At 41.1% G+C, this 23,202-nt stretch overlaps 2 protein-coding genes and 1 non-coding gene across 3 annotated transcripts; 2 read left to right on the forward strand and 1 right to left on the reverse strand.

The window, feature by feature from the left end:
- Positions 1–1,168: 1,168 nt before the first annotated feature.
- On the reverse strand, positions 1,169–6,024 carry psma5 (proteasome 20S subunit alpha 5). Its single transcript, XM_033625898.2, has 10 exons — positions 5,919–6,024; positions 5,560–5,610; positions 4,982–5,048; positions 4,733–4,859; positions 2,675–2,742; positions 2,485–2,592; positions 2,272–2,330; positions 2,057–2,159; positions 1,786–1,872; positions 1,169–1,561 (listed from the first exon to the last, which is right to left on the reverse strand). The coding sequence occupies exons 2-10, from the start codon at positions 5,586–5,588 to the stop codon at positions 1,484–1,486; spliced, it is 726 nt and encodes a 241-aa protein (XP_033481789.1). The 5' UTR covers positions 5,589–5,610; positions 5,919–6,024; the 3' UTR covers positions 1,169–1,483.
- Positions 6,025–6,600: 576 nt separating this feature from the next.
- Positions 6,601–6,672, forward strand: trnae-uuc (transfer RNA glutamic acid (anticodon UUC)). Its single transcript has one exon. It is a non-coding gene; the product is annotated as a tRNA-Glu (tRNA).
- Positions 6,673–9,259: 2,587 nt separating this feature from the next.
- Positions 9,260–21,590, forward strand: mxra8a (matrix-remodelling associated 8a). Its single transcript, XM_033626154.2, has 12 exons — positions 9,260–9,511; positions 10,135–10,161; positions 10,263–10,568; positions 12,448–12,549; positions 12,638–12,771; positions 12,906–13,085; positions 15,661–15,802; positions 20,241–20,399; positions 20,489–20,513; positions 20,611–20,696; positions 20,780–20,851; positions 20,947–21,590. The coding sequence occupies exons 1-12, from the start codon at positions 9,460–9,462 to the stop codon at positions 20,967–20,969; spliced, it is 1,308 nt and encodes a 435-aa protein (XP_033482045.1). The 5' UTR covers positions 9,260–9,459; the 3' UTR covers positions 20,970–21,590.
- Positions 21,591–23,202: the final 1,612 nt, after the last annotated feature.

Below are 23,202 nucleotides of genomic sequence, written 5' to 3' on the forward strand. Positions count from 1 at the left end.
TCTAAAATCCATGATATCATCAAAAGATTCAGGGAATCCAGAGAAATCTCTGCGTGTCAGGGGCAAGGCTGAAAACTAACATTGAATGCCTGTAACCTTTGACCCCTAAGGTGACACCTGAATTAAAATTTTTAGATATAACTACATGGGCTCAAGAACATTTTGGAAAACCACTTTTGGTAAACACAGTTCATTGCTGCATCTACAAATGCAAGTTAAGACCGTGCAAAGTGAAAGTCATGTATCGACAACATCCAGAAACACTGCTGTGTGTGGGCCCGGGCTCATCTGAGATGGACTGACACAGAGTGGAAAAGTGTGGTCTGATGAGTCCATATTTCAGATTGTTTTAGAAAATCACTGACATTATGTCCTCCGGGCTAAAGAGGAAATAGACCATCTGGATTGTTACCAAGTTAAAAACCAGCATCTGTGATGGTATCGGGGTGTGTTAGTGTCCATGGCATCATGGGTAACTCTCACATCTACGTAAGAAGGCAAAATGAATGCTGAAAGGTATATATGGGTTTTAGAGCAACACATGCTGCCATCTAGATGTATTTTTCAGGGACATCGCTGCTTCCTCCTGCAAGACAATGAGACACATTCTGTGGCTTCATAGTTTCCTATTGAACATGTGAGGTTCATTGTGAAATGCAAAATGCGACAATGGAGACCCTGAACTGTAACACTTTGAGTGTTGTTAAGGGGAAAGGTGATGTAACACAGTGGTTACTATGCCCAACTTTTTTGGAATGTGTTGAAGGCCTTAAATTCAGAATGAGTGCGTATTTACAAAAAACAATAAAGTTTATGAGTTTGAACTTTAAATATCTTGTCTCTGTACTGTATTCAATTGAATATAGGTCAAAAAGGATTCATAAATCATTGCATCCTGTTTTTTTCCCCCACAGCATCCTGACTTTTTTGGAATCTGTGTTGTAATTAACTATTTAACAAAACTAATTTCTGGTAGTGGACCAACTTTCAGAGCCCACTGTTACAACCAAACATTTATTTTCACCAGCAGTATCACACTGGAATTTGCTGTTACCACTTTGACGTGATGTGTAAGTGTTATAAAGTACAATACTTAGTCTACTGTAAGTTCCCATCAGACTTGAAGCGAGAACATGAGAGATACAGAAAAATGACAGAGTCAGACCACTTTCTGAATACAACAGTTTAATTGTAGTAATGATTCGTAACAAAAAAGCCCACCCTCCCCCACCCCTAATGTTTTCCTGCCGCTCAGCTGTAAGCGCTGGTCAAACTGCTGTACAGAGTTGCACAGACACTGAGAGACAAGAAGTAAATTAGCACATTGCAAGGAGAAAACCTCTTATGCAATCCAGCAGATTCGGAGTGCAGCGAGGAGAATGTGCTGATGGAAAGTTGTGGTTGTGTTGTGACATTGAGCCCAGGTGAACTTCCATGTCCTCTCCTCTCCTGCTCAAAACAAGACTTCTGAGTCTTCTCCGCTCTAGATATCCTTGATTACATCCTCCAGTTCCTCTTTGGAATACATGTGGAAGGTCTTTCCGGGCTCTACCGTTGCCAGCTGCAGAAAAGACCCGTGCAAAGTTAAATCTGCTGCGGTTAAGTGTTTTTTACCACACAAAAGTAAAGCAAAAAACACATCTGATGTGGTTTGCACTGGGCATTTGAACTGATGTGGTTTCAACTACACATTTTCACAGACAAATCAAACCTTCAAATGGCTACAAGGATCTTGATGTGATGAAATTAAATATTCAGAATCTGGGAGAGGAATGAAGAACAAACCTCAATGTTGGTGGCGTTGAGCTTCTCCTCCATCACCTGCTTCAGGATGGTGAGAGACGACTTGATGGCGTCTTTTAATGTCATGGACTGCAAGTTACCCCGAGGGAGAGGGACAAACAGGAAATAAACAACTATTTAATCCTGGTGATTTGCATTTTATTATTTCATTAAAAAACTGTTTACAAAGTCACACGCAAGATAGCAGCTTGCTGACATTACAGTGTGCTTAGCTAATGTTCCTGTTAAATACAAATATGGAGCAGTTTAGTACCTTGTGGTACACTTCTTGCAGAGAGCTCTGTGCGCCCTCAGACGCTGAGCCGATGGCCCGAGCATCACACTGCACAAAGGTTCCTGATGGGTCCATGTGGTACCTGCATCCACAAACAAATAACAGTAAAGTTTCTGTGAAGTAGAAAGTAAAGATGAACATGCTTCTTCTTAAAATGTCAAATATATAGAGCACAAATAATAATCTTTACGTACAGCTGAGGTCCTTTTTCATCAACTCCCCCGAACAGAAGTGCTACGCCGAATGGTCGACTCTGTATGGATGACGGCACAGAGGAACAGAAGAGTGAGTAGAATACAGATTATACTTGTTTACTCAAGCACCATCAAATGACTCTAAAAAAAAATCACTGACTTGAGGGTTGAACAGATAAGAATTTCAGTATGGAAATGAGCTACGTGACTAACCATGGCACCGGGATCAGCGTCCTCCTCTCCAAACTGAAGCGCCAGGTTGGACACAGCCTGAGTCACACTCTCCACTGTCATCGTCTCGTTGTAAGTGAACCAGTGGTTCTGGGGAGGAATACACACAGGTTAATCACGGGTAAAATACAAGGTCAGTCACCAGCTTGTGTTACACTGTGTTCATTCATACCTGTGTTTCCACTCTCGCTTTGTCAATTAGAGTCTTGGCATCAGCTATCAAGCCACTCATGGCACAACCTTTGAGGTAGAAGGAAAGGACATTAGGAAACTGCAGGTCGTGCAATGCCATCCACCTTATTCCTGAGGGCAGTACTGTAATATGATTATGGGTGCAACTTCCAGTGAGATAGCAGAGGTCACAGTTAGCTAGTTAGTCCCATAGACAGTGTATGGTTAATCCCAGTGGCTAACTGCTGACAGCAGTTCTTTTTGACAGTAATTCGCCTTCAATTTAGCAAATACTGTTTTGTTTTTGACACGATATTTAACCAAGATTATATTTGTATTTTCTAAAATGTCCTTGCAGAGCTCTGGTGCCTGTTGTGCTGTCCGTGTCTGCAACATTACTAACAACCAGACCAAGCTAAAACTTGTGGCTTCCACAACAGTGTTGACTATGCACCTAGAACAAAAACGGATTGTTCTTGTGACCAACAGTGCAGTTTCCATCGCTCACCACCCATACGGCACAGTGTTAATACCGGATTGTCCTGTACTGAAAAATAAAATGCTCTCTCCCTTACTGAATAATTTGTTCCATATTTTCTTGCACACTCTAATGCATATACTGTGTTTTCTCATGCTTGGGGTGACATCAGAAATAAAAAAAAACAAACAAGAGTTTAGAGAGCGGAGAACTATTAAACCAGAATTTGAAGAAAAGAATGACACCTAGATTGACAGGTCTGTCACTCCACATCAGTACATGATATCCCAGTCTTTCCCTGTCTTACTACATTCTCACTCAACCAAGATTTGAAAATAAAGTCAGCAGCATAACAATACTTTGAATTATGTGATTAGTCATCTGGGCTGAGAATGTGTTGTTGATTTGCCATACTTCTTTTATAGTCATATAAAATGAATGATTGGATGATTACTACTGCATTTTATAACTGGTATTACTGAAGTGTGCTGCTGAAATTGGCATTATGCTTCACTCAGTACAGCTCAAGATTTATTAAATCAGTAGCTATAAAAATGTGTAAACTATGTTATTAGGGCAGATAAGTGTCTGTTAATGAGTCGTAAGGAATGATACATAACCTTTTAAAAAGGAGTAGATGTTTACCATAAGCTACTTCAGGCTCCATTAAATTCGACAATATCTTAACACAGCAAGGCAAGCTAATTGCTAATGTGCTTGGATAAAGAGCAAACAATGCTTTGAGATGGCTCAGACATGGCAGTATGTTTGATCACAGTATCCCGTCTGAGTTGTAATAGGTAGTAAGTTCCACATGTTTTATTTCACAGTTGCTTTGGGAAAGAGGATTAGCATAAAGTTAGGTACAGATGCCACTGGAAAATGGCGGTTTCAGTTCAGTGCCAGAAGATGCACCCATAATTCATGCAAGGTATCATGGGGGCTAGGAATAAGGTGAATAGTCTAAAGCAATCAGCACGGTCAAACTGGGAGAAATGTGATGTCATTCCATGTTAACTGAGGGAACATTAGTATGTAACATAAAGGGGTGTAATAGTTGCCCCTGATCAAACTCTGAAGTCACATGTGAGGGACTGAAACAGCATCCCATCAACTAAACAACATGACAAGGTTGGGTGTTTTTCTGGGGGGGGGGGGGAATCCAATGGTTCACAAAATATTTAGGCAGTTACTCAATGGTATCATCCTTGAATACTGTTAATACTTTCTTTCCATTGTATTCCTACCATTTTTTCAATCTTTTATTACTTTGCACTTCGTTGCATTTTTCTTTTAAAATATCCCTATGTGTTGCTCTATTGTGGACCATTTTAATTTTACCTTACTTTCACCTGTTCTTCAGCAAGTGTAACATGCATTGCATTTCAAATGTGTGAAACACCCAATACAAGTACAGTTTAATTGAAAAAGGGACTGTTTACCCAATCTGACTGGGTATCTACTTCATGATTCCAGAGGCCAGCAAATGACATTCTCAAGTGAAATACTCAGGTACTTGTCTTCTGTCCACGTCCAAGTGTGAGGTTCAGTAAATCTGTGTCTGACTGTCTTGCCACTTACCGATGTGACTGTCAATCTCCACGATCTTTTCAATGCTGTTGGGCTCCATCAGCGGAGAGGTGATCCTCTTCTCCACAGCCAGACACACGCCCTCTGATGTCTGGATGCCGATGGCTGTGGAGCCCAACTAGGAGAGCAAAGCATCCACAAGGAAAAACTTATTAACTTTAAGGTGTACACTTTTCTTCCAAGTTCATTATACAATGTCACATGGGAGAAGTAGAGCCTATTTTAGTAAGTAATACTCACTTTGATGGCCTCTATGGCATATTCAACCTGGAACAATCTTCCTTCAGGAGAGAATGTGTTCACACCTCTACAAGATAAATGTGAATAATAATAAGTGTTATAAATAATGTTTATCAGTGCAACACTGGTGGAAAGCAATGTGTGCTGCCAACAAATACATATATGTGAAATATGTTGGAGTTGCGTTGATTTGTTTATGAGTCACCACTTTAAAATACAATTTGAAAGCAGTGTTTATCTACCCATCTTGAGTAGAACACTCTTAAACCCAGCATTTTAATCTAACTAAGGTTTTACTGGTTAAATAAAAAAGATTTAGAAATATAATAGCGATACCGAAAGTGAAAGCAAACGAACTTGTTGCGGTGTGACTAGCTAGCTGCTAGCTGATCACCTGCAACAAACAGCTGCAAAGTTACAACAACAGTCGAACACAAAAGTACTTCAAGATTTCCTTGAGCTGCCAAAAGTAAAAAATTATCTCTTCAAACGACTTAATGTAATTGAACTCTGTTAACTTTGCTCGTTTACCGTGAGAAGCGCTCAAAAAATGACAAAGCAGTTTGTGTTGCACCTACCTGTCATATTCCGATCTGGTCAAAAACATCTTTTAACGTTTAACACAGGACCTGCAAAGAGAGAAGATTGTCTCATGTTAGACTCATGCACTACAAGCATTAGTTAAACCAATTATACAAAGTGAGGGCGATTCTTTGCTTCGAGTTAGCCGTGACACCAGGTGATTAGCTAGCTAAAGTTAGCTGCGGTACCGAGCAAGCATGCTAGCTAACTGACGCAGCCAATCACTGAAACCGGATGGAAAATGTTCACAGAAGTCAAACTTCAAAACTCGAACATTATACTCATGTTCAAAAGAATATATATCGATAATTCCGCGACATTATCCAAAATAATTGTACTTCTTAGACTCAATTACCTCCAGTCACAAACCCTTGAATGAGTTCGCTTGTTTCAGGGGAAGAGTCTGAGGTGTAACATCTAAACGGGCCGGTTGACAACAAATCGGAAACGAAGGTTCCCCGTGTGCCGAGCAGTTCCTGGTATCACTCAAAGACCGTATAATAAAGATATTAACATACATAAGAAATATATATTTATATACAGTCAGTGGGATCACCACAAAAAAAAACAAAGATAGCAGTTTGTTAGCAACCAGGACAAGGTATGCTGTCTGGTGTATCAAATGACTTCACAAATATGAAATAAAATGTGATCAACATTTTAGGTAGTAGGGCAGGTTAGAAACATTAGGTGGGGTTTAATATAATATAAACTTATGCTATTGAACTATTTTTTTCACATGAATTATTCTATATCAAGAATAGACCCAATCATGCAAATAAGATTAGAGAAGACTCAATTACAAGGGAACATGCCATTCACTTTTACAGGATTTACACTTGTCTGAATGCTACCAAACACATCACGACATCAGTACAGATAAATCATTATGCACTCGCAGTCTGAGGGAGCATGATTTATCTTATTTGAAAAAGCATGGATAGTACCAAGATCCAATTATAACTAGGATGATATAATGCCATCAATGCGGTGATAGGGTACATTTCTACCGGTAGGTGGCCCTTATGAGACACCAGTCCCATATGGTCTAGCGGTTAGGATTCCTGGTTTTCACCCAGGCGGCCCGGGTTCGACTCCCGGTATGGGAACTAGCTTTTAAGGTAAGAGAACTGTGGAGTTGAGAATCATGACCAACCTACAAAACGGAGGAAGAAAAATCCCGATTGAAAGACATCGACGCTATCTCTGCTGTTGCACGGTACTCATAACGAAAACACTGTGACAGTGTACAGAGGAAGAGATAGATCTTACAATACTGATATCACACATCACTGATGACAAGATCATGATTGTGCATGTCATAGCAGGAAACAACCACTTGGTGTCGTCTTTGAGCTAAAAAAGTAGTGGTAGCAGCAGGAGCAGTGGAAAGCTGTGACTACTAAGCTACTTAAATTGCAGTTCAATGTAATATGCACTTTTACAAAATTGCTTAAATGTGTGGATTCATTTATGAAGTTAAACTTTAAAACAGACGATGATTAAGGACAAATTGTAGCCTTGTGTGAGTCTCCAGACCAACAGTCTGATATGATCCCTTTCCCCTGCTTTATTAATAATATTACATGTAGAGATCAAGTGGTGGAGAAAAAAAGTATGCAAATACTTTAATACCCTAATTTACAAAACATTCCTTGTTTTGCATATATGCATTCAGATTCAGTCTTCATTCTGTGTTATATTATTATATCATGTTTGTACACATGTTCATATTATACATTTTATTTTATTCCCTTTGGTAAAGTTTCAGTAACGTATAATAATGACGACAACAACAACAATACCACTACTACTACTACTAATTATTATTATCATTATTATTATTATCATTCTTATCATTGTTACTGATGCTCTGTACAAGCAGCATCTTAGTCCTCTGGCTGCTCAAGGGGGAGCCAATTTTGTTACCATAAAAAACTTCAATTAAAAGCCTAGTCCCTTTACTAGCTTGGTGTGGGTACCCGTTTAGACAAATAAAGACCTGTCTCTATTAGAGGCCTGGTCTGGTGGCCAAGCACTTCATTTTATTTATCTTTTTAATAGAAGTTCTTCAGATGTATATAAGTGAGTTGTTGGCTACCTCAAATTATGTGTCCATTCCTCAATTAACCTTTAAGTTATTCAAATTCCTTGAGTGAGTAAGGAGCCTCAGATCAAAAGAATCAGAAGGGTTTTTCATTAAAATTAATTGAAGTTGTCAGTATTGTTTTAGCTGGACAAAGTGGTGTTGTTTCTCTGTGCCAGGTGCTGTAATCCTCAAGTGCCATAACTCTCTCTCTGTAGATCAAGTGAATGATTCTTAACTGATATATACACCGATCAGCCAAAACATTAAAACCAGCTGGCAGGTGAATTGAATAACATTGATCATTTCATTATAATGCAATGTTCTGCAGGGGAACCTTTGGTCCTCGCATTCATGTGGATGCCCCTTTACGCACTCCACCCACCTAAACATTGTTATAGACCAAGTACCCTCACTGTTTGCAACAGTACCCCCGATGGCAGTAGCCCCCCAGCAAGGCAGTGCACCATGCCACACCACAAAAACTGCTTAGGAATGACCCAAGGAACATGACAAAGAGCTCAATGCATTGATCTAGCTTTTAATTTCCCCAGATCCCAATCTGATCAAGCATCTGTGGGACAAACCGATACCCCAGAGGTCCTTTGTACGACCCCCGACAGGTCAGAGCCAAGTCCGATTTACAGTGGATCCTCTGACCTGTCGAGTCCTGGAGACAGGACCTCTGGGGGTGTCCTGTGTTGTCTGGGATCAGGGCGCTGTCGAGAGATCCTTTGAGTCCTGTGGGTTGTGTCATGCCCGATTGATGTTTGATCGGATTGGGATTCGGGGAATTTGGAGGCCAGGTTGACGCCTTGAGCTCTTCGTCACATCCCTTGGGTCATTCCTGAGCTGTTTTTGTGGTGTGGCATGGTGCATTGTCCCGCCTGGGGGGCACACTGCCATCAGGGAGTGCAGTTGCCAATAGGGGGGTGTACTTGGTCTGTCATGTCGTTTGGATGGGTGTAGCATGTCAAGTGGTATCTACATGAATGCCAGGACCCAAGGTTCCTCAAAAGAAAATTGCATTGTAACAAAATGATCAACGCTACTTCACCAGTCAGTGGTTTTAATGTTTTGGCTGATCAGTGTATGTGAAGCCTAATTTTTAAGTAAGTAATATTCATACAGGTTTAAATAAACAATTTGATTATATTTCCTGATCTTTGCTGAGCAGCAGTTTGGTGTGAAAGGAATTAAAGGCCTGTCCAAAATATAGGCCTGTTGATTTTGGTGGTTTAAGCAAATAATAGCCCAGGCTATTCATTGAAGTTTTACAGTACTTTATATTCTGTTTGGCAGAGTTATCTGTAAGAATGCATAGGCCTGTACTTTGACATTTAAATACGCTTTTGATTCAACTTGCAATATAAAAAGTGAAAAGTAGATTAAATGTAGCTGTGGTACAAGTTTAGTGGAGTAAAGTATTTGCCCTCTAAAATGCAGTGAAGTAGAAGCGTAAGAGAACATATGGTATATTCTGGCAATATTCACAGCCTGTGTTCGCAGATGTCTCTTGAGGCATAGTACTGTTATAGTTAAAGTTTTGAAGAGGAGGGGTGTGCATGCAGACCGGTGGAGTCAGGTTTCATTTCCCGGGTGGGATCAGCTCAGCCCGGTCCTGTTTTGGTTCTACAGTATGTTGAAGCCCTAACGTGGCGCTGCCTGTTGCTCCTCCAACCTGTGGAATCTGACCCAATCAAGTCCTGCTGCTGCTGCGGATGGATAAACAATACGTGTTTTCTTACCATCAAGACCCTCTGCCAGGTGCACAGCCTTAACAAGTATCAGTGCCATTACAATTTTCAACATGAAGACCAAGAGGGAGGACAGCATTCTTCAGGCTCTCCTCTTGATCCACAGTGAGTAGGCTGCAGTCAGTGCAGTATTGTTTTACATTGAGGTGTGTGCAGAGTGTGCATACCTTATTAGTTTTGTTTTAAAACAACTGCATATTAGTGCTAAAAATTTGCCCTGGCATAAATTAGATTACAGTGTACAGTCTTTTTCCTAATTTCCCCCTCTTGAATAGATTCAGCTTAATATGTAAAATGCTGAAATGAATGTGTTTATTACTTTGCCAATATGTAAAGAAAGAAATGATTAATCTGAGTATTTTCAGACTAACATTAAAGCCAGATTGGATGCTGTCCTGCTGTTCACCTCATGCTTCACACTCACACACACATTCCTGTCAGATGAGTTTTACTGACTCAGTGTCCAACGCATCAAAAATGTAGGACAGTCATTCACATAACTGCACATTATGAACATTAGTCAAAGAGTAGACTTTCCACTATTGTTTTCAATTAGGCATGTTTCTATTTCTAAACAGCTGCATTACATATGTTGATTGGAACAACTTCAGCTGTAGTTTAATCTGAATCTAGAGAGCTTTCCAACATGCAGACAGCATACACTGGCAGTCTGACAGAGTGTGTTTAAGTGATTATCCTGTTCACTTTCCCTAATGTTTCTCTTTCAGTCCCTGTGGCCTGCCTCTTTGCTGCAGGTATGTTATATTTGGGTTTAGTTATAATTCACTTCTATTCAGGGATTTGGTAAATGCTGATTGTCTCATTGTGTAAACTCTACACCCTCCCTGTCCCTCAGTGTCAGCTCAGTCTGACAGCAGCAGCAGTGTGGTGGTGGCAGGTTACAATGTGAGCGCCCCCGCTGGGTCGAGGGTGCTGCTGCAGTGTGTGAGCGGACGCATGGTGTGGACCAGGGACAGGGTGAGGGACAGGCAGAGGGTGGTCCACTGGGACATGTACCGGGCCCGTCCTGACTACGCCATGGAGAGGGTGTTGGACATGTACTCTGCAGGGGATCAGAGGATCTACAACTCCTACAACCTGGGCAGGGTCAGCCTCAGCCCAAGAGCCTTCAAGGATGGGAACTTCTCTCTGATCATCAAAGGTTACGCCCATTGTCTTTGACCGTTATGCCTTTATGTCATTTTCACAACCAATCGTTTTAACAGGTCCAAACTGCTTATACTTGTACATATTAAAGTGCCAGTTCATTCGAAAATCAAATGTACATATAGTTTTCCTCATACCCGTAGTGCTGTTTATCAGTCTAGATTGTTTTGGTGTGAGTTGCCAATTGTTGGAGATATAGGCTGTAGAGATGTCTGCCTTCTCTCCAGTATAATGGAACTAGATGGCATTCGGCTTGTGGTGCTCGTGCTTTGAAAAACTCAACAGCAACATCTCTTTCCAGAAATCATGACCCAGTCACTCAAGATAATCCACAGACCTTGCTGTGAGCAGTTTCATGTAGGAACTATTTTCTCTCTGCCAAACTACATCCGCCAACCATATCACCATACAGAAGGAAGCGTGCATCTACTGCTAGCTCACCTAGCACCACCGAGCTAGTAAATGTCACAGCTCAGCCAAGAAGGATGCCATCAATATTTATATTTCGCATTGCGCATGAGCCCTTGTCCCAAAGAGTGTTTTGCCTTGTTCCCCTACCATGCTGTGATTGGCTAGTGCTAAACATGTATGATAAAGAGAACTGCATACAGTGTTGAAAGTGTGGCCCCGTTCAATTCTGTGAAAGTTTCTCAATGGTACAAAAAGACAAAAAAAAGTTCGACTTCCAGGTATAGAATTACCTGGATCTTCAGCATCCATGAGCCCATAGAGAAAGCACACTAGCATTTTGTTTAACCCCACCTCCTAACTGCTTGGTCTCGAGGTTGGTTAACATGAATGTAAGTAGGAAAATTATTCAGAATTCTGCTATTAGTGAATTTTACAACTTTAAGGATATAATGATTTTTTATAAGGGCTCCTTAAGTATTCATACTAGGAAGGTGGTGTACCTCAAAAAATATAATCGTCCACTGACTTACAGACATAACTGTCACAATGTAAGTCTGTAAAATTAAGTCTTATGGGCCCAATGGCATAAACGATTAGGCCATTTTGTCAAATTGGCTTCAAAGCCTAGGTTCTGTCTGGGGGGTTGGTACTAGGCTGCCAGAAACATTGCTCAGCCTTGCTTCTAAAATTTCCCAGTGGCCACTCACAGTATTGCTGTGAAAAAAATCCCCTGCAACCCAAAGCATTTTGCCCTTAGTCCACCATTATAAGAACACATCTGTAAAACTGTTGATCCCACACCTTGCACTGCAAACGAGGTCAATTATAACTCTTTCTATTATCAATTTTTGATGCATGGAGGTTTAGTATTTGTTAAACTTTACCCAAGCCGAGAAAAGTGATTTAGAAATCTGTGACATCATCAATGTTAAGTCTATGAGCCAAGCGGTAACTCACAGGCGGAGCCAGCAGGAGAAACACTTATGTGCCTAGTCAGTTGAACGCCTACCTCAAAAGTTACCCAGAGACTAAAAACTTTTTTCGGCGTATGCGCCAGACAAGTTGTTCTCATTGGACTAAATAGGCACCATCTCTCGTCTGGTATTTAGTTACTGTTATACATCAATGCTTGGTTCCAACCATAACCATGACCTCTTTGCCCTAACCCTAATTGCGTCTAACGTGCACACATGGCAAGTACTAACCACTCACGGCGCAGTAGTGTAAGTCAATCACAGCACAGCAGAGTGGGACTGTAGGTGAAAAACTATTAGGAAAAAATGTGCAGGAAAACCTAGTATTTAAAAAATAAACGGTTCAGTGAGGGTTTGTTCAAGTGCTTGTGGTAAACTTGCAACATTCAAACAACAAAACCACTGAGCGTTGACTAAAGCAGCAACAATGTGGTTCAAAAATTGACCTGAGTCTGATTGATTTTTTTGTGTTTCTGCATATGATGACAGATGTGACGATGAATGACAGAGGTCTGTACTCTTGTAACCTCCACCATCTCTACTGCCACCTGTACGAGACAATCAGAGTGCAGCTCAACGTCACAAAATCACGTATGTATAACACTGCACCAACTATCAGCATCTTAAACACATAGCAGGTTTAAAGATGACTCAGTTTGGGATTTTTTTGCACAAAAAGGTCGTAAAGAGCAGCGCTTCTGGGATGGGCAAAAGGCGGTGTACGTGGTGCTGCTTGGTAGTACTGTGGTGCTACCGTGCGTCAACCGCCGTAATGTGTGGACAGACTGGAGCAACGAGGAGGAGGACCAGCAGGTGTGTGGAGTGCCTAAGATTTTTTGTGGGTTTTCTTCAGAGAGCTAGTCTCAGGCTAGATCTACTTTTCATTTAAAGGAATTATGTGGTACTTACTGAAAAATGTAACTCTTTCCTGTGTTGGTTGCTTCCAGGTGGTCCACTGGGACCGTCAGTCCCCTGGAGTCCGCCACGATCGTGCTGACCGGCTGGTGGACCTGTATGCTTCTGGGGAGCAGCGTAGCTATGGACCGCTGTTCCTCCAGAGGAAGATGAACATCAGCAACCAGGCCTTCTCAGAGGGAGACTTTTCACTTTCCATATCTGATCTGCAGGTGTGTGTGTAAAATGAGAGTAACTTAACAGAAAACACCACAGGAGCTTGATGTTTCAGTACACATAGTAAATATATATGGCAAGAGGTTACTTCCCTCTGACTGAAGTCAGAGCTGTGTGTGTGTGTGTGTGTGTGTGTGTGTGTGTGTGTGTGTGTGTGTACATGTATACAGTGCTTCCAGAACACATGGAACCTTCATTAGTAACGCAGCTCTCTATCATCCTGTTGAGAAAATACAGTTGGCAGTCACAGTAGCATAACAAACAATACAAGATCTGTCCAAAAGCACTTCCTACCAGCCCCCTCATGGGAATTTGTAGTGATAGCAAACGGAGAGAAGTTTACGGTCATGTTTTAGGAATCTCGACAGTCCTTGTGTTTATAGATAGAGCTCATAAATCAGAACATTTAGGTTACATACAGGCTCAGCGGGCCCCGGGGCTTAACGACCACACTGTGGAACGGGGCCAATTTTCCAGTCAGCTACAGGCAACACTCAGCTGACTGTCACACCAGTTCTGTTCTTGTTTTATGTTTGAGAATATAGAAGTAGAATTAATTAGCTCTAACATAACACTAAATCTATCATCCAGGCAAGACAGTGAAGTAGGTGATTTCTCAAACTGAAATAGTGATTACTTAAAGCAGCTACAAGGGGGTTTTAACTTGTTATAAAGTCTCAATTTAATACTCATACCTTTATATGACCTACATGAGCAAACAAGGCCATGAGCAAGAAGATTGGTTATCTCTGAAAAGTTATTGTTTATGCCTGTCAGCGGGTCAGATTTCCTCCTAAATCAGATGAAACGGCCTCCAGCAGGCAGACTGGAAGAGCTTCTGTTTACATTTTCTCAGGCAAAGTTTTGGCAAAGAGAAAAGGAACTGACCACAGAAAAAAACTAAGAGACACAGTGATAGAGCACAGGAGAAAACACTAGTCAACCATGGTTAGTCACTTGCTAACAAAACAAATGCGGTCACATCAAGATCTTTGCAACACAAGGCAATGGTGCTCATGGAAACACTACCGTTTGTGTCCCCAGAGTTCGCTAAAATCAATAGAAATGAAAGTTCTCTGTAGCTGTTTTAACTCAATGATGAGAATTAGCAAATTTCACGTTTCTTAAGTGAACAATACAAGCTTGTCTTACTCAGTTACCTGTGGGACTCTGGCACCATGTAGAACATTTCAGGCTGCTGGTAGATAAAATGTTAAATAAAAATATAAGCGTGTAATATCAATACATTAAACTGTCGCTCCAACACTTTGATTCCCATTCGCCCCAGCTATGCTTTCGGTGTGCTAGCAAATGTAAGCATGCTAACGTGCTTACATAAACAGTGGAAACATTACCTTCTAAAAATTAGTATGCTAACGTACAACAGTCATTGTGATGTCATGGATAGCTCAAGTGCTAAATAGTCACAAAGAGAAGCTATGGATGCAAATATGTAAGTTAAGCCTTTGTGATAGTGACCAGGTGCTAACGTTACTGTTTTCATGCTAAACACAGATAGTGAACATAGTAGACAGTTAGCTGCGAAAAATAGCTGTATGTCAGCTGTAATTGTGACTGTGAGCATGGTAGCATGTTGGTGTTAGCATTTAGCTTTAAGTAGCTCTGTACCTAACAGGTACCTAAGTACAGTAACGTTTCAAGGTCACAAAGCTGCTGGTGTGGTCTTACTAGAGAATACCCACTTTTAAAAAATATAACATTATAGTCCAAAACCCTAAAAGTAAGCTATTTTCCTACTTTCAAAGCTGTTTTGCAGTCTTTGTCAGGCATGGAAATGTTTATGGCAACATTAATCCCAACTGTAACCATCAAACTGTCAAAAATGATTTAATTTAGGCAGACTAAGGCAGCCTTCCCACAGTCATGGAAAAAGGCAGCGTTCCCACGGTCATGGAAAACCTGGGAAAGTCATGGAACTCATAATCATGGTTTCCAACCCTGGAAAAGTCTTGGAATCAGTAAAAATCATTGAAAGTTCGGGTAAAATCATGGAATTTTGTTGTGTGTAGTGATTTTGGTACAGTAATCTTCCATGGATAATCTTACATGTAATGCAACATAATGGCAAATTTGTAGCTGTTGATGTAACGTAATATGCGTGAATTCATCACATTTTGAGGTTTGAGGGAGAACAGGCTCTGATTGGAGGGAGAGCTAACCACGCCCTCTTAGGAGACAGGAAGAGTAACTGTTTTCTTAACATTGGATAAGCCTACAGTGGGGTATCTCCTTTATCCAATATCTCTGATGATACGTTGGAAAAATGCCGAGCAAGTGGGGCAAGAAAAAAAAAGTTATGGGTCCTTGAAAAGTCATGGAAAAGTTTTGAAATTTTTTCCATTCAATTTGTATGGGAACCCTGAAAGGTGTTGGGTGTTTCAGAAACATTTACCAACGTAGATTTAATTACTTTCTTGTGTTACTGTGCACATTTAAATCAATCAGCCCTGGTGTTCAGTTTTTTCTTCAGTGTTGCTGTTTACATTTGTCACAGATTCTTTCATCTGAATACAGATACGGTATAATGAATGTGTGTTTGTGTACACACAGCCCACAGACCAGGGGATGTATTCCTGCCACCTCCACCACCATTACTGTGGCCTACATGAGAGAAGAGAGTTTCAGGTCACAGTAGAAGCACCAGTGATTCAGACCACCCTGCCAGCCAAAGCACTGCCCAGTGAGGACAAAGGTAACACACACTTACCATGCTCACACAAATACACAAATACACAAATACATACCCCCAACCCACACACACAAACACACACAATCTCTCTTCTGGGCTCTAGTTATGGTGAGCATAAGTGCCTTAGCAGAGAGGATGTTTTATGGATTAGTGGATTTAAACTATCATGTGTACAATTAATATAAAAAACACACATCTGTTATTTCCCTCACTCTCCCCTCTGTGCCTTCTCGTTTTGTCCTCATTCATCCTCGCCATGTTTCATCCCTGCCTCAGACTCTCCGAGCAGAGGAAGAAGGGATGAGAGGAGGAGGGGAGCGGGAGAAAAGCTCTTATTTCTCAACTTTTTCTGTTTGTTTCATGAGAGATTTCTTTCTTGCACCGTCAGCTTGTCTGACGCCAGACCCTGGAAACCACACACACACGCTCCCTTACGCCCCGGTCCTCTAAACCTCACCCTCATCACTTCTCACCTTCCTCTCATCCATCGCGTTTCACTGTTTCATCATAATGCCACTGCTCAACACACTTTTGTCGTTATTGCTTTGTTCCCATTTCTCAGTGCTTTGACCTGCCAGAGAAATTCTTTCCCTGTGTGCTAAATATTAGAAGGACGGAAAGAAGAAAGAGGACTGGCATGTGCCTACCTCACATTCTTGCAGAATGAGAGTGTTTTTGGTGCCTGTGTCTGTGTTTCCAGTAGGTAACTGAAGCAAAGCCGATAATGGCAGATGTATCAATGTAGGAAAATCATTCACAGAGGTTTAGAAATGAGAAATGCCTGTGGTCAAGCCCATCTCTCTCTCCCTCTCTCTCCCTCTGTGTGTGTGTGTGTGTGTGTGTGTGTGTGTCTAAGAGCGTGCCAACTACGATCTCATTTCGGTGGAATCTCTCGGATACAGTCTTTGGACTCAATTCCAGCTCTGCCCACACAATTAATCCTTCACTCCCGGAGCTGTAATAATACAGTAGGATTGCACCATGGGAATTTTAGGGGTTAGAAAACAAGATGCATAAATGATTTTTCTCCAGCGTGTGTGAGTTTGTACAGTTTCCTCCTCTCAGACATTAGAAGTCCACTGTATTTTATCGTCTTATCTGCTCCTGTTTTGCCCTCTGTGACTGTCTGCTGCCCTGTTGACTTTGGCTCTCTCCTCACATTCTGGAAAAGTTTCACTCTTCCCTCTGTCCAGACTTCTTTCTGTTATTTTCCCCCTTTGAGGATCCCACATGCTCAGGTTTGTTTATTTTCATCACGCTCCTTTTACTTGCTCTTTTCCGTCATTTTCTTTTTGCCTTTTCTTTTGAAGAAAGAGAACTGTTTTCAATGGGTTTGCTTCATCTGCGCGGCAGCTGGCAACACAGAGAGACAGAGAGGGATGGGGTTTTTGAGAGGGGGATACACAAAGAGAGATGGAGGGACGGGGGCGAGGAGTCTGTTGATGAAATAGGGGAGAGGAGATGTAGGTCACCCTTCCCTCTCTCCCTCCCTCCATCCCTCCTCCCATCAGAGTTATTTCTCAGTGCAGTTTGAGCAGGGAAAGGACGGGGCAACCAGTCTAAACACAAACACATCTGTTCCCATCTGGGCACAAGTCAGCAGAAAGTGGCTTTAAACAAAATGAAAGGATCAGAGGATTTGTCATGTTAATCAGCATGTTGTTTTCCTGTACTGCACAGACAAGCAGCTGTGTATGTGGCATGAGTTTGTGTTTGGGATCAAGGTCTTTTCTAGCTTCATTTTGCGAGGTGAACCTCTGGAGAAACATCTCACCGTTTTGGCTCTCCTCCTCTGTTCCACCCCGCTCCGTCCTTCCTCCACTCCTCTTCCTCTCCTTGCTTTTCTGTGTTTTGCTGCCAGGAAAAGTAAATCACAGCATGACTTTCTGTCTGGATCTCATTTTGGCTCAAATACGTTGAGTCTGAGGTCCACAGCTGCTTCTTGCCTTGCACTTTTTTAACGAGGCAAAATGAAACCAGGCTTTCCCCCCGTCTGCTTTTCAACACTCACACAGAACTGCACTTATCACCTAATGCTTAATTATTGCTCTCCGCCCTGGAAATGTGTTCAGCATTTTTTTTACAGCTAGGAAATGTCATTGGATGTAGAAAAAAAAACAATTTGCAAGGTGTTAGAGCTTACGTGGCATCACCCACACATGTAACAACAAATACGCATATGCAGCCACATGTACAGACTGAAAATGAGTGTGGGGTGCCACTGCAAACACACAGACCACAGAATGCTCTGGGAACAGGGACAAGATTGATTTGAACAGGAATTAAGTTTGATAGTTCAGTCCCTTTAGTGTTTCAGTGTCCAAAACAAATTGGTAACAAAAATAAGATTATGAAATACAAAGTAAAGGCCTTTGATGATTACATAACAGATACATTAATCATACTTTAAAAGGGAGAATATTTTCCTTCATGAAATGATTTCATTGTTTACTGCAGAAACAATCATGTAGTAAAGTAGTAACCTAGTCACTATATCATAGAAACTTACAAACCAGTATTAGCAACCATGCTAGCTTCCGTGTATGGCTGTATTCAGCACTTAAGCTAAGCAAGCACATGCTGATGGTTGGACAGTGATGTTTACACTGTTTTTTATCTTCACCATGTTTGCATGCTAACATTTGCTTATTAGCACTAAATATAAAGGTAAGCTGAGGTTAATGAAAATGTTGAGGGTCATATATTGAACTATTTGACAACTTAAAAAATGTGTTAGATAAAGGGATGACTAATGTTATTACGATTAATCCAAAGGGGGATATATACCATGTTTTACGGCAATCCCTCGCAGAGTTGTTGAGACATTTCGCTCAGATTTATCATCAGGGAACATGAATGCCTGGACCCAACAGCTATCGCATGACAATTTAGCCTCTGGGGACAACAGCCAATATTTCGGGGGTGCTGGTGTAGCCAAGCAGCAACCTCCAGGACTGAAAAAGGAAGCCAACATGGAAGCGCAGAAAATTGAAGTTCTTTTAATGGCCACTTGAGGCTGGCTCCAGAAGCCAGTCAGTTCTCATAGACCCCTATGTTAAAATGCCCAACTATACAGCTGAAATAAACATGTTTACAGCCTGGTCCAAAAAAAGATTTTGTTCTCAAGGCTAATTTCCCCTTTCATAACAACTGTACAAGAGGTGAATTTTTTATATAACTCACCTGTTAACATTTTATAAGGCTTAAAGTTATGCATAATTAAGGGCGGGATGCTTTGAGTGACATACTGTCTGCCGATCCACCCCTCGCTCCTCCAAAGTGCCAGCCTCTCGCCCAAATATGGTCACTTCTGGCTCCAAAAAGCCAAGATGAGGCTTCACTCTTGAGGCTTCAAAAATAACAGTCCACAAACAATGGGTAACAGCGCAGTAGCTACGTCCATTATTTGTACAGTCTATGGGTGTAGTCTGCAGACATCCCGGGCAGCTGTAGCTCAGGAGATAGAGTGTGTCGTCCACTAATTGAAACATTGGTGGTTTGATTCCTGGCTTCTCCAGTCCGCATGTTTAGGCAAGATACTGAACCCAAATTGCCCAACTTGTGATTGTGTGTGAATATTGAATTGATGACCTTGTATGGCCACGATTATACAGATGTGTGTGTGAATAGGTGAAAGTGGAAAGTAGTGTAAAATCACTTTGAGTGGTTGGAAGACTAGAAAAACACTGGTTACATGCAAGTCCATTTAACATTTACCATCACAGATATCTCAGCCAAGACTTCTTCTTTCGTGTGCCAGTAATTGGTTAGTGTCCAGTTAACAAGTAGCCTACATATGAGAATAGACTTTTGGCTAATCTCTACAAATATCTGCATTGAATTACAGATTTTAAAAAATGAGCTAATAAAAAGCTAAATTGTCGTCAGATGCTAGCCGATGGGTTCTGAAATTGCAGTTTGGCCGATGTGCTCCTCCTCTTTTGCTCTCCACAGGAACTGTTCACCTGTAGGCAACCAAAGCCCACTCAAACATGATTGGTTAACACTCCTCAGACTATTACACACACTTCCATTACTAAAATTTTGTACAATTTCCTACAGATTCTGCTTTCATATGCAGATATCTGTTTATAGAGATTAGATGTTGCAATATTTAACAGGATCTTAAAGTTTGGCCTGCTGGTGGCGCTAAAGTAAAAGTCAGAATATCACCAAAGTCAGACAGATTCACAGGCACCACATTTCATTGCAATTCATCTAACTGGTGTCTTATTGTTGAGATGTACCAACCAGCACTGCTAGTGCAGCTAAAATGTTTTTGTCTATGTTACTCATGAGGTGCGTAATGTGTTCAATGTAAATCTGGTCTTGATTATTACATTTGTAAACCTCAGGATGACACATTGGTTTGTTTTTGAGAGAAAGGATGAAGAACAGAGGAACACTAGGTGCTGACTGTTGTGATTTCTGTGTTACTCAGACACCACTAAGGCTGAATCACCGCGAGTCATCAATGTTATCCTGCCAGACCAGAGACATCACTTTCTCCTGCCACTGGGCTACGTCCTCACCTCCTTCCTGCTGCTGGCATTCATTATCCTCATCATCATCCTCATCACACGCAGACGGAAGAGCAAAGGTCTGACCTGCAGTGCCTCAGTCTGACTCTACATTTACATTGAATTTACATTTCTGAGTGAAACTCATCTAATTTTCTTGTGTTTTCAGAGTATTATCCACAGGCATCCATGAGGTGAGAACACACACACACACACACACACACACACACACACACAATCCCTGTCCTACCCTTAAACACACGCTCAGGCATTACTGTCTTTTCATGATAGGTCCAGCAGGAGTCAGAGCAGCTCCGAAGAGTTTGAGATGGACGTTACTGAAGTGAATGAGTGCACTCAGGAGGAGAGGAGATTCGGTGAGTCAGAGAAAAGACAAATAAAGTAGCTTTGGTCTCGACTGTGTGTTTATGTGTTTTGACTTCCCCCTCTGTGATTTTAGACTACAAGAACAACCTGCTGAAAGAGAAGGTCCACATGAGCACTCAGCCTAAAGTCATTGATCTTGACAAAGGTAACACACACACACACACACACGTGCAATGTCAGAGATCAAGAACTGCCTCGTTTCCATCCTCTCTCACCTCAACTTTTCTTTTCTTCTTGCAGAGATGGAGAAATTTTCTAAGTGAGGAAAAGACAAATTCTGGAGTCACTGGCTGGTCCAGAGGCTGCGCTCCAAACTAAACACCTCCACACTGCCTTCTGTCCCGGTGGGAGAGACGGCGACAGACAAACTGTTGTGAAATGCAGAACACCAGTACAAACAGCTCACATTGAGGCCTTGTGTTTTCAAATTGTCAGTATTAGAGACAAAGAAAAACTGGTTTTGTTTTCTGTAATTGTACTTGATCAAACTAAACAGACTGGACTTGGACTACTGTGCACGGCACCACAGTGCCACCCAGAGGGGAGTCTAAACCGTGCCTTGACTGTTAAATGACGGAGTAATGTGTGCACAAATAGAATAAAGTTGTGATTGAGTGAATTTGAATTATCAGTTATTACAGCTTTGATCATTATTCCTCAAGTTTAAAGAATACTTTCACTTTGTTCTTCTCTGTTTTACTCACATATCCATCTTGGCTTAACTGACTGGACTGAAGTGCTACTGTCAGTGTGTACTGCTTCCTCAAGGCTATGATTAACTGTATGCTAACTGACCCATCACGCTGTATATGTACAAATGATTTATTTGATGCTCAGACTGTATTTTTTTGTGGACTGTATTAAAATTCAATGTTGACGCTGAACTGAAGTTATTTGTGACTGGTTAAAGGAGATAACGTCTTTTTGTATTCAATCAATTTAAATAGTATTAACTGTAAACTAAATGTGGACAAAAGAAATGTTTTGTCGTAGGTCAGGAAAAGCACGTTACTAATAACATCTATGATGGCTCTACTCTGTTCAAGTGTCCCAGTAAGCCATAGCAGTGTGACAGTGAGTCAGCATGAACAGTACCGCAAACATTTTAAGAATACTCTCAGAGAGCTCCTAACTTAGCCTAAACTTTTTTAGTAAGGAGTCCTAGTTTGGGAGTGATTTAGGAAAGTTCTCAGAGCAACTCAGAGCAAGGAAAGGAAAGAAACTTTGACCTTAGTGAGGAGGTGTGGTTGACTCTGTTGCTAAGTATGAAGCATTGTTTTCACATATGTGATGGGTTGTCACAGACACGCCCTTATGTGAGCCTGCAAGGTGTGGACACCCAGTGGAAATGAAATGAACTGCTGACTGTGAAAGTGTTGTCATTGTTAGTGTGATCACTCTGCTGACGCAAGGTTGAGACAGACTCAAGTCATCACAGCTGCACTGCTGCATTTTCCCAGTTTTCCAAATATCTTAGTGTGGTGAGCATTTTATTTCTGGTGTTACAGCATTACGTGGGAAATATGTACATATCCCTAATGACATCAGCCACACATATTATCCCTGTATTATCTAATCTGTGAAATGTCATTTACTCACTGTCATCCAGCATTTGGAGAATATTTCTCCAACCTCTTTGTGTTTCCACCATTTTCTCCTCTGATTAAGAAACTCTTAAGCCTCTTAAAAGTCCTCCTCTCTGCTCCTTACATTCCTAAGGTTTTTAACCTTAGGAGCTTTTCTAAGGGCTAAGGTGCTCTGTAAATAACTTTTATCTTAACAAGGACCTAGTCTTAACTTTAAGGGGAAATTCTAAGAAAACATCACAACTCTAAAAATTTTGTTAGAATTTCATCACTATGAGCAACTCTTAATACTAGGAAGCTTTGTGAATATGGGCCTAGGACCTTGAAAACAAAGCAGCTAGATGGAATTCGGCCAGCATTAATTTTACTGTTACCATGTGTTTTTCCTACTGTGACAGGCCAAACATAGGCCCTTAGTAGTGCCCAAACTTAAAAAAAAAAAAAAAATCAGTTATTTGTACATTGAGAGGATAGAGATAAGAGAGATAAGCTTCATGTTTTGGATTTGACTGACATGTCTCTTAGGCCCTGTGTTGTCTAAACAGGGCCTTAATCATTGCCAAATGAGCATGACACAAACTTTTTCCACAATGAATATTTTCAATTCACAGGAAAACCACAGGTGGCCCAAATAAGATTACCAAAGGCTGTGTTACAGCAATTAAGCCAATTTAACACAGCGGTCTATAATGTTGGCTGCACCTGTGTTTGACAGATAGGCTGTCGGCTTTATCACCTTAAGTGTGTCAGCTTAGAGCTTTTTTGAATGTCTTGTGTTGAGCCTGCATCTACCGGTAGCACTGATGAGTGTATGATTTTCTCCATAATAGTAGGTATCAGCATGGCTATTACTTATGTTTGTGTATTGTGCTTACAGGGATACTTTACCTACAATTTGACCATTTTTATT

Source organism: Epinephelus lanceolatus, chromosome 1 (genome assembly GCF_041903045.1).
Source record: "Epinephelus lanceolatus isolate andai-2023 chromosome 1, ASM4190304v1, whole genome shotgun sequence".
NCBI lineage: Eukaryota > Metazoa > Chordata > Actinopteri > Perciformes > Serranidae > Epinephelus > Epinephelus lanceolatus.